Source organism: Salmo salar, chromosome ssa06, assembly GCF_905237065.1.
Source record: "Salmo salar chromosome ssa06, Ssal_v3.1, whole genome shotgun sequence".
In the NCBI taxonomy this organism is placed as follows: domain Eukaryota; kingdom Metazoa; phylum Chordata; class Actinopteri; order Salmoniformes; family Salmonidae; genus Salmo; species Salmo salar.
In genome coordinates this window covers 62883084-62894443 of record NC_059447.1, presented here as the reverse complement: position 1 = coordinate 62894443, position 11360 = coordinate 62883084, and the positions used below count along the sequence as shown (strand labels likewise).

General features: G+C 44.2%; 1 protein-coding gene across 2 annotated transcripts; it reads right to left on the bottom strand.

Annotated features, from left to right (window-relative positions):
• Positions 1-503: 503 nt before the first annotated feature.
• Positions 504-11090, bottom strand: gopc (golgi-associated PDZ and coiled-coil motif containing). 2 transcript variants are annotated; one of them, XM_045720809.1, is made up of 9 exons: positions 10392-11090; positions 7157-7321; positions 6614-6637; positions 5597-5772; positions 4685-4850; positions 4482-4577; positions 4190-4354; positions 3469-3643; positions 504-3143 (listed from the first exon to the last, which is right to left on the bottom strand). In XM_045720809.1, the coding sequence occupies exons 1-9, from the start codon at positions 10659-10661 to the stop codon at positions 3025-3027; spliced, it is 1356 nt and encodes a 451-aa protein (XP_045576765.1). In that variant the 5' UTR covers positions 10662-11090; the 3' UTR covers positions 504-3024. The 2 variants fall into 2 exon arrangements, with proteins under 2 accessions (XP_045576765.1, XP_045576766.1); XM_045720810.1 differs by lacking the exon at positions 6614-6637 and having other exon boundaries at positions 10392-11086.
• Positions 11091-11360: the final 270 nt, after the last annotated feature.

Genomic DNA, 11360 nt, shown 5'->3' with positions numbered 1-11360 from the left:
TGAAAGGACGTGAGGAGTATGCGATTGATTGATGGCCTATCTGTTTTTGTACTGTGCCTCCCATCGAAACATTCTAAATGGCTTAAATGGTTCAAATCTAAAATTGGAGCCTATTTAAAAGTATTTGGCAAAACATTTTTTTTTTTTTACCATAACTGTCTAAGATCATCAGCAGTTTGAATCAAAACTTTTAATTAGCAACATTTTTACTATGCTTGTTACTATTAATCACTGAATAATTGCCATGAATGTTGCCGTTTTCATGTATTGATAAACCTCAGACTGTACCGACTGGTTCAACAGTTTACATCTCCCCCTGGTGTTCATTGTGGTTCACAGAACAAAAGCAATATTATTAGTAACAATAATAAACAGATCAGAAAAAATTACTTCCAGTTAATCATTCTGTTCCTCATTCAAACATTTGGATCTTCACATTTCAACCTAGTGAAGATTCAAGCGATCTGAACCCTGAAGGCAGGGCGGGCTATCCACAGACCACATTGGGCAAATACATTTGTTTATTTAACGTTGTTATACATTACGTACAGATATTTCAGAGACCCCTTTTAAAATAATAAAATAACATTAAGAAAACAAGGTCGGGTAAAAAACTGTGTACAAAAAGGGAGCCTTTGTTCCTTCAGGCGAAATCACTGGCAACAAGCGGAAAGATGAACATTCTTCATGGCATGACATGCAGCGCCAGTGTTGGGATTCCGTCTCTCGTGCCGCCCTGTCATTTCACTAACGTTAAGCAGGGAACTGTCCATGGCTTGGACACATCCTTCATGCAGAGCATTTGAGTTAGATCAAAGCGCAAATTACATCCAAAACCGGACCTGCAGTTTAGCCTCACTGATAAGAAATGGCCATGAATGAGATCAACATTAGAACACAAGGCTGCAGATTGTCATGATCACCCCCCCAATCACTCCATGGGGGTACATTTGTAATAAGTAAAGATGCTACTACAGTAGCTAAATTCCAATATGATCAACAGAAATGCACAGATTTATTTTAAAATAGCTAATACATTAATATAGCATATACAGATTTCTATAGTCTATGATAGTTTCTGAATTTGAATAAATGGATCGTGCATAAAAACGTTCTATTGCTATTAACCTTTGCATATACAGAAACCTTTTGGTTGTGTAAAATTAATCGAATAAAGCTGGAAAACAACCCCATCACCCATAAGGTTACCAACCTATGCCAGACTGTACATAGATGTTTTTCTATTGTGTTATTGACTGTACGTTTGTTTATGTGTAACTGTTGTTTTTGTCGCACTGCTTTGCTTTATCTTGGCCAGGTCGCAGTTGTAAATGAGAACTTGTTCTCAACTGGCCTACCTGGTTAAATAAAGGTGAAATAAATAAATTGAAAAAAGATAATATCAGAACACAGCGCAGCAGACACAACTGTGGTAGGTCATCTTTGGGTCCTAACGAGTCTGAAGACAGTTTGACTACCACTGATACCACAAGACCACAGCACACCAGCAGTAGAGAAGGGTGGGAAAACCAACCAGCGATGGACTTTTGGGAGATGCATACAAAAGGCAAGCTATGTACTTTGTGTTAAAAGGGACTAGAACAAATGTGGTTAAAAAGGAGAAATCCTAGTTTAGTTTAAGAGAGGAAAAATAAAGACATTGCACTTCTAACTTCTGGCAGCGTGACAATAACTGAAAAGACAAGATTTGGCCCTCCAATCCAGTGTCTCCCTATTCTGTCCTTTTGAGTTGTCCCCCTGACTGCTCACTTCCTCTTACAGGCGACTCAATTTGCAGTGCTTTATACACACACTAATCATATTGTCGGTGTAATGTTGAAGATATAGCCCAACTTTGCAAACACTGGTCAGTTAAACACCATTAATTATGGTAATGCGCTTTTAGTATAAGAGCCATTTGAAAATAACTGACATTTCAGCCTGTTTTTGTGGGATGGAGTTTTTGCCTGCTTGGTGACATCACCAGGTGGTAAATTTGTTAATAGACCAATAAGAAAGAGAGTTCCAAACCTCTCTGCCAATAACAGCTAGTTTTCCCCTCCTCACTCAAACCACTCACAGTTCTAGCAAAATTCTTGCTTGAGAAACTGCTCTTGCTAAGGAGCAATTTGTTTCTATTTAACCATTTTAATTGAAATCACAGTAAATTATTTTATATTGAGATTAATAATATATATATATATATTTTTTTTGAATGGTGCACTGGGCCATTAAAGAAAAACATTGTGTAATGAGTCCTCAGAGGACTGAAAAACAGATGTATCCAGTATCCAGCATTTAAACACTGAACTATGGTGACATTCTGTGAAACCATTCATCAAACACAGACGGAACACCCTCATAGTTGATATAGTTAGAATTCTTTCCCCGTACATTCTGTTTTGACATAAAGTAGGTGAATGTAGCTCTCTCATATTCTGAACACTAAGGACTAGGCCTACTGGTAGGTGGATCTTAGAGCGGTGCAGGTTGGACGTGGGATTCAACATCGATATCATAATCAGTGGTAGAAGATGAACATTCAAGTTGAGGGTTTTTCTCTCATCTACAGTAGCTACATGTGGAAGAGAGAAATAAAAGACAACATTTATGAAGGGAGAAGATCTTTCTCGGCCTTGTAAAATAGTATTCATTACCAGCAGGGCAGTCCCAGTAAGGTAGTCTAGTCAGTGTGGGGGCAAAAAGGATCAGTAACTATACACAAACAGAGAAAAATACCACTCAGTTGAGGGATATACCATCCATCGATTCTACCATCTTCTCCAAACTAGACCCACATCCTCTCCTCAATATCGGGTCTCATCTCATTGGCTCCTCACCACTGCACGAAGATAGTGAGGTGAATTCAACAGAGCTCCGAGTGTGTTTCCATAACAACTTAATGATGAGTCAACTCTATCCCCACATATATCCTCCGGGGGACTCTGGTGCAGTCCAGTCTCTCAGATCTCATACAGTATAGTACACAAACACACATGCACTTCAGTCGTTCAGCTCCTCCCTCTATGACGAGCTCTCTCCGGACTCAGCAGCCTTAGACAGGGTCTCCTCCGATGGCGTCTCACTGGAGATCCCGGTGTCGCCGTTCTCCGGGCTGTCAATCACTGACATCTTCTCCAGAGCTGCAGCAGTAGGCACAGAGAGAGAGAGAGAGATGGACATGAATACAGTCTCTTTACTGGAGCATCTACCATCACATTCTGTGGGCATTTCAGGTGGATGAAACGCTACATTTTCGGTTCATTCACATAGGCTCATATGGCATTTTGGCACTCTTTAAAGTCCATTTTCACATCAACACAAAGACTCCCATTTGTATAAAAGCAAGCGAAATGTGAAGTAAGACAACACTGTTTAAAATGCACGCACATTAAAATGAAGCCATACTACTATGAAAACAATGTGTTGGTTTTCTACGAATAATGAGGTACGGTAGACATAGCTTACCTTGTAGCGATGCGGAGTCTGCGGTGCCGTTGTTCCCGCTGGCGGCTGACCCCTCCTCCAGCTCATCCAGGTAGAGCCGGTAGCGATGGCCGCCGTCATCCTCATACTCCACGTTCTCATCGTCAGAGTCCACCTCCGGGGCCACGTACACAACCTCAAACTCTATCTCTCCCCTCTGGAGGAGACACACACACACACACACACACACACACACACCACAGAGGGTGAGACAAAACTTAACAAGAGCTTACTTAGTTCATTTGTTGGTTTGCTGAGGCATGATTAACTGTCCCCCCCCCCGCCTCCCCCCCCCAATGCACAGCAGCAGTCCCGCAGGCTAAATTGACTAACCCCAGCATGAACCTTCATGAACCTCCGGTTGTAGGCTGACTGTTTTAAAGACAGGAGAGATGACTGACTCTCAGTAAAAGCTTTAACCCCCAGGCTAACCACTAAATGGTCACACAGACTCACACAAAAAAAGGTGTCACCAACTCAATAAAGGCTTTTGAAATCACAAAAGGAATGTCTTAGCTTTTTACTATGGTTTTACTTAGCCTGGTCCCTTAGTGTACATGTACCAACGCTTCAATGCAGTCATTATGTCATACATGTATAGCATGACAACAAACATAACAAAGCAAACATATCAGGACCAGCAGGCTAAGTTTGCCTGAATTCAAGATGCGAGCCCTTCTCTCTCCCAGGAGCCGAGTCTGACCTGTTGTGAGAGGATGGTGACGGCTTCCTTGTGTTTGGCGTCCCTCAGGTTGATGCTGTTGACAGCCAGGATGGCGTCGCCCACATGGAGCCCCCCACAGCGCTCCGCAGGCTGGGTAGGATGGATCTCTGAGATCAGGATGGGCACCCCGTGTTCCTTACCACCCTTTCCATCCGGAAATAAGACATACACACACATATTAAGGTATGGACCATGACAGATGAGCAACACAATACGGGTTAAGACATAGCATTTAACACTTTCTGGTTTGGGCTAAATTGGTGGAGGTTACCGTGATTGAAATTCCAAGTCCCTCGTGATCTTCTTTGGCCAGCACTACTTTACGAATAGGACCAACTCCTTGGGTCTTCTTCAATACATCTGTTTCCTGAGGGAGTGATCAAACAGGCAAATAAATAGTGAAAAGCAAACAGTAAAAATACCTTAACTACAATTAAGATCAATCCCCTAGCGATGGCTCTGATGTCCACTCACATGCCCTACTGGAGACGGTAGGGGTTTCTTGGGGTCGTTGCGCCCCCTGCAGGCTCGGATGACTGTCTTGTGGCGGTGGAGGTGGATCTCAGCCTCCAGCTGGTTCCATAGTTTGTCATGAGCGGGCCCCTTCATGTCCCGACCCAGTAACTGGATCTGCTGAACTCTGGAGACAACGGACCCAAAGACAACCAGTTACTCCCCATTTCAAATCTGCTTGCTTCTGTTTGTGGAAAAATGGATATGACCCTGATCGGGGGTTAAATTGGGAATTTGGAGGGGAATATCCTATTTGCGTTATGTCAAGATTAGGGTGGGAGCTGGAGTTAGGGTGGGAGCTGGTGTTAGGGTGGGAGCTGGTGTTAGGGTGGGAGCTGGAGTTAGGGTGGGAGCTGGAGTTAGGGTGGGAGCTGGAGTTAGGGTGGGAGCTGGAGTTAGGGTGGGAGCTGGAGTTAGGGTGGGAGCTGGAGTTAGGGTGGGAGCTGGAGTTAGGGTGGGAGCTGGAGTTAGGGTGGGAGCTGGAGTTAGGGTGGGAGCTGGAGTTAGGGTGGGAGCTGGAGTTAGGGTGGGAGCTGGAGTTAGGGTGGGAGCTGGAGTTAGGGTGGGAGCTGGAGTTAGGGTGGGAGCTGGAGTTAGGGTGGGAGCTGGAGTTAGGGTGGGAGCTGGAGTTAGGGTGGGAGCTGGAGTTAGGGTGGGAGCTGGAGTTAGGGTGGGAGCTGGAGTTAGGGTGGGAGCTGGAGTTAGGGTGGGAGCTGGAGTTAGGGTGGGAGCTGGAGTTAGGGTGGGAGCTGGAGTTAGGGTGGGAGCTGGAGTTAGGGTGGGAGCTGGAGTTAGGGTGGGAGCTGGAGTTAGGGTGGGAGCTGGAGTTAGGGTGGGAGCTGGAGTTAGGGTGGGAGCTGGAGTTAGGGTTACCTTCCAGCCAGTTCTTTGTCCAGGTACTTGGCTGCCAGTCTGGCCCCATAGACCTCAGCCTGCAGTACGGCGATGTGTCTGCGGAGGGCTTCATTCTCCTTCTTATGCAGCTTGACCTCTGCCTCCAACTTCACTTCCTTCACCTTCTCCTTCTTGTTGGCCTGCAGCTCCCTCTCCTGTCACACACACACGCACAAAGAGAAATGGTTGAGTTAAACTCTACAGAGAAAGATAGAGCGCAAGTGCTTTACTCCTGTCCGCTTTGGCACTTTGCTGTACAGAGACCCATCCCTGCTTCACTGAGGAGTCAGAGAGAATGGGCCATGACTGGAGGTTGGAGCAGTCTCCTCTGATCAACATTAGAGGAAGCGCAGCTGACAGGCACTGCAGCCGGCCCGCAGGACATGGAGCAGGAAAAGAGCAGTCCACTGCTGCATCCTCACAGGCTGGGCTGCAGCCACAAAGACCATGTCACAGACAAACATGGATACAATACACAGTATCGGTGAAGCAGAAATTCAATATCTACTTGACGAAAAAAATACACACAAACAAGATAGGTGACTGTGGGTTTGGCTGTCATAAGTTCAAAGCCTTGACACTTCTGCTGATTAAGAATGAACAACACGCAAACTGGATTACTCACACACACACACATATATATATATATATATATATCCTGGAAATCATTGACTTCCCTTTGCGCTTTTTTGACTATTGAAACAAAACACGTTCCAAATATCAAAACATGCACGTTCCAATCAAAATGGGGCAACACGGACATACATGAATAGGCAATAACAGACAATGCAACAAAGCTACAATAATTCCAGATCTGTTGTCACTGTCAGTCATTGCTAGCATGAGCCCCATAGACAGCCTGTTGGACTTGTTGATGAACTGTTGTTAGCAAGAGCAGGAAAAGACAGAACTTGAGGGTGGGATGAGTACAGACACAGACGCACAGCTATCCCCAACCAAAAAAAACAGACACACAGAGGACATGCACACACTTACCATCTCCTCCACTGAGGGAACAGGCTTAAGGTGAGAAGAACAGAGAAGGGGTCAGAGGTTAGAAAATCACAGCCAAGCAGTGGGGAAGAATGCGACCATTTACCACTTTACAGGCCCACTGGAACCTTAGCCGGTATACCATAAAATACTTTAGCAGTCTAAGATTCAGGTACAGTAACGCATCAACAACGGTAAAAAAAGGTATTTGTATTTCTTCCCAAGAATGTCCAAGACGCATACAGGTAATTCTATTCTCGGATGGAACAGCGGGGCGGCAGCGTAGCCTAGTGGTTAGAGTGTTGGACTAGTAACCGAAAGGTTCCAAGATCAAATCCCCGAGCTGACAAGGTAGAAATCTGTCGTTCTGCCCCTGAACAATGCAGTTAACCCACCGTTCCTAGGCCGTCATTGAAAATTAGAATTTGTTCTTAACTGACTTGCCTAGTTAAATAAAGATAAATAAATAAGAAACCTTGAAACCACAGTAGGACACACGTAGTAGAAACTAGAGAGTAGTGTGAGGGTGTGTGGTCGGTGCCCTACCATCCTGTCTTTGATGGAGTCCGAGTCCACGGTCTGTCCAGCCTTGGCGTGAAGCTGCAGCTGCATGGCATGGAGCTGGAGGAGCTGGTCGTGGACCTCCCTCTCCACCACCACCTTCTCTGCCTGCACGTCAGTCAGCTCCGATCGCAGGCCAACCAGCTGAGCCTGGAGGAGAGGGGGAGAGAGTCAGACAGAGTTACATCATTGTACGCTTCTTCAGACTTCCTAGATTCTTAGGAACCCTCAAGTGTAGCAGGCCCAAATCATTATCCCAGCACGAATCAAATTCCATTGTTGATTTTTCCCGTTTTACATTTCCACTCTGTTCTCTATCAGATTTTTCAATACTATTTTTCTTAGAAAGCAGGCTCCTTGTTATTCAAGCCTGAATGAATTGTGCCGAAATGAATTGGCCTACAGATCTTGCGCTGAAGGTTGTCTATTGTACACAACAAAACCCTGGGGGAAAAAAATATAATTTGTGCTCGTCTCTGGAACTTATTCAGCTTGGCAACATGGGAAGCAGAGTTGAGTGCAGAGAACAATTCAACTATTTATTTATGCCATTGAACTGGGGCCACCTGCATGTCACAGCTGTAGGAATGAATTGATCCACAGTATGCTTTGAATAAGGTTAGGATTCCCTCCACCTATGATGATGAAAGAGGAGTGTGATTATATCATGCGAATCTAACAGAATACTAAACAACCTGTCTCCTAAATGATTTATCAATCATCATAGACAGAGACTTGTCTATCATTGCAGTAATCAGGCAGGCCTTCATTATAACAGAGACCCAGTCTAAATCAAACAGGCCTAGAATATTCTATAGTACAACCCACCATTTAAGACAGTTTAGCCTGTATTTACTCCTCAAATGTAGGGTAGTAAGGGAAAAATGTTAAAATAATTCAGGACATTAGGAGTGTGTGTGTCTGTTTTCTGACCACTTTGGCCTCTATTCAGACAGACAGCCCACATGTCTGGACACACAGGTGGCAGTATGCTACATCAGGAGAAACATTAGCCTACACAGTGCAGCTGCTGGCATCGCACGCCAAACCAACCGACAAAATACAAAGACACATACAGACACGGACATACACACGCATGCAAGCAGACAAATGCACACACACGTCAAAAAGGGACAGGACTTCCTGATGTGACACAGAGTGTTGGGCAAGTGTGGAATGTGTGTCTCGTGGTTGGAGTCTCTATATCCTTGCTCCTAAACACTGTGCTCTCTAAGCATGAAGGAAGGAAAAGACAGGCGTCCGGCTGACCTCTTCCTGATAAACTATACCTGAGTAACAGTCCGGAGACGAGGCTGAGGAAGTCTTAATAGCTGAGCAATCACTTTTTTATGTTTGGTAATTAATAATAGTCTAGTAGGGGAGGCCTATATAGGGCTGTTGCGGTGACCGTATTACCGCCGCATCGGCGGTCACGAGTCATGAGGGCGGTCAAATTCCACGTGACCGTTTAGTCACGGTGATTAGGCTTCTCCATGCTCTGATGCTGATGGTCATTAGTAGCCTACCAAACTTGCTAACTGCCTGGTACTCAGCACTCTATTGTCCCTCTAATCACTGACGACAATGCAAATGTCTTTGAAAATCTAATCAAACACTTCATGAGAACCCATGAGCTCATGCTGCACAACATTTCTATAGGCTATGCAATTGCATGAGAAAAGAGAGTGATGGCCTCTACTAAAAAGAGGAGAATCGCACCAGCTTTCTATAGGCTAGGCCTACTATATTTATTTCTCAACTTTCCCTAATATTAAGCACTTTGCTTATATTTACAACAGGAGTATAGCCTACCTGCCTGGCATGAAAATAAACCACGGGGAAAAGCGTCCTCCATTCGCTATTTAAGTGCATAAATGACATGTATTTTTTCCCGATGCCTCTGTTTCGATACAGGTGCATGATAATGGTCCATTCTAAATCAAAACAAATTTCACACATACAGTACCGGTCAAAAGTTTGGACACACCAACTCATTCCAGGGTTTTTCTTTATTATTTTCTACATTGTAGAATAATAGTGAAGACATCAAAACTATGAAATAACACAAATGGAATCATCTAGTAACCAAAAGAATCTAGTAAACAAATATTTATTTCTCGCACAGAATAGGTCAACTTTTGTACTATGGGGGATAGTAGATTGACATAGGCTAGTGCTTTTGCTGTCCGTTACGCCTACTCATCTTGTTGGCTGACGAAAAGTAAATGTGGACATTCTTCCAATATCTTCAATATGCACCTCGGAATTTGATCCGATGTGTCTGTCTTCACTTGTAGCCTGTGAGAAAGACCCGATCACATGATGGGGCACGCAGCACTCAGGGAGAAGGGCAAAACAGCCACTGGCCGCAAAAGGCATGGATTTTTGGGGGCCTTTGATGTATATTTAGCATGGGCTTCTGACCTACCCTTCCTGCTATAAACCCGATACCTGACCTGGGGACGACCACCATCTAATATGACCATTGTATCAACCTACCATTAGCTCATAAAACTACTGTAGGCCGGTGGAAAACATGTAGGCCTAGGTAAGGATGTAACAATGCAGATCTAACCTATTTTCTCTAAATATATCTTAGAATAATTTTAAATACTCACACACTTTGCCAGTGGACAGAAAACTGAGGCATTTCGCAAATTGCATGATAGCGGATTTTCCACAAATGATGTTTACTTCAGCCACGTCAAATAGCCTGATAGGCAATGACGTTCTAGTGTTGTTGGGGGCCAACTGCTTGTGTAAAGCCATATTTCCTGGCCTCAGCAATATATTGAGTTGAAGCTGAAGGCTGAAATGCAGTATTGATTTACAAGCAGTAATAAGAGTTCTATGGTAGTCAGGAATTGCTGGGAAAGTCTTGTTGACAGAGTCAACTACACTCCTGATCAAACATTCATTAATGTGAGCATGGTGAGGTCATACGTGGAGTATGGGTTAGGATGATCCTTCATTTTGTTTCTCTGATCAATAGATTTGGCAACGTGGAGGGGAACTCAAATCGTGTGTGTGTGTGATGTCTGATTAGCTATGTCAATTAGCTATTTCAATTGACAATCAGCTGGATGGGTAGAGACGCACTGTCATGGAAAGTGACATTCTGACAGCTATTTAATCATTCATACATTACCAGCATACCCTTACATACCAGATGATCATACACATACTTTTTAACATTGATACAACAAAAGCTTGTGCTCACCTCGACTTTGTGATTGAGTTGAAAAATCGTCTGGGCTTTGTGGCAAAGCTGGGCAAAACAGGAGCTGAGACTTGTCATCTTTTGACGACCCTCGTAGGTGATGTCAGCTTGATCTGGATCGATTTCTCCCAGTAGTAAATCGACGTCAACAAACGCCTTGTCAAACTCCTTCTCCAGAACCTCAAGCCACCGAAACATGGACATCCCCGTGCCTGGACTGACCAGGGCAGTGCCCTGGGCTGACGGAGAGACACCGGCCGAGGCAGACATTTCAACAGTGCAGGCTAAAGGCTTTAGCTAAATCTAGCTGGCTAACCTAGCCGCTTCGCTTCACAAATAAAAACTGCGCTTTGCCTTTGTACGTTTACTGAATCGTAATACTTGAGTTACACCGTACTCTAAATGCCCAAATCATACGAAACAGTTACGTTTCAGAAAAGACTAGCTAAATTGAATGAACTTCGTTCTTTCCCAAGCCCTAATCATGTCAGGAAATCCGAAATCGGATACGGTTCATAGCTATCAGAGATGGAACAGGAAGCGAGACATCTCACTCGCTCCTTTTTTCTGGTTCATATACAAATCAATGAACTAAGCGGACCAGACCCAGCTGCTCATGCATTGGTGCCTATGGGAGAAATACCCCTTAAGCAGACCGGAACTGTGACCATTTTTTTTCAATTGTAAATGGCCTGAGTGGGACATCTTCATTTATCCGCCACATTTTAAAGCTATGAATCGACTACAACAGTCTGCCACACAGCAGAGAAAAATATATCGATAGCAGAGATAGTCGATCTCTGTGGAGCTTTGGGACAGTTTACTGCGAAGAGGCTGAGCAGAGTAAAAGCGGAGTTGGAATTCCAGTGTTGGTAGAAGAAAACGTCACAGCTGTATGAAGTAAAGAAAAGACAAATGCAGCGGTTCATAGATGTGAGCACCTGTTTGAGAGTAAGAAGAGACCTATTG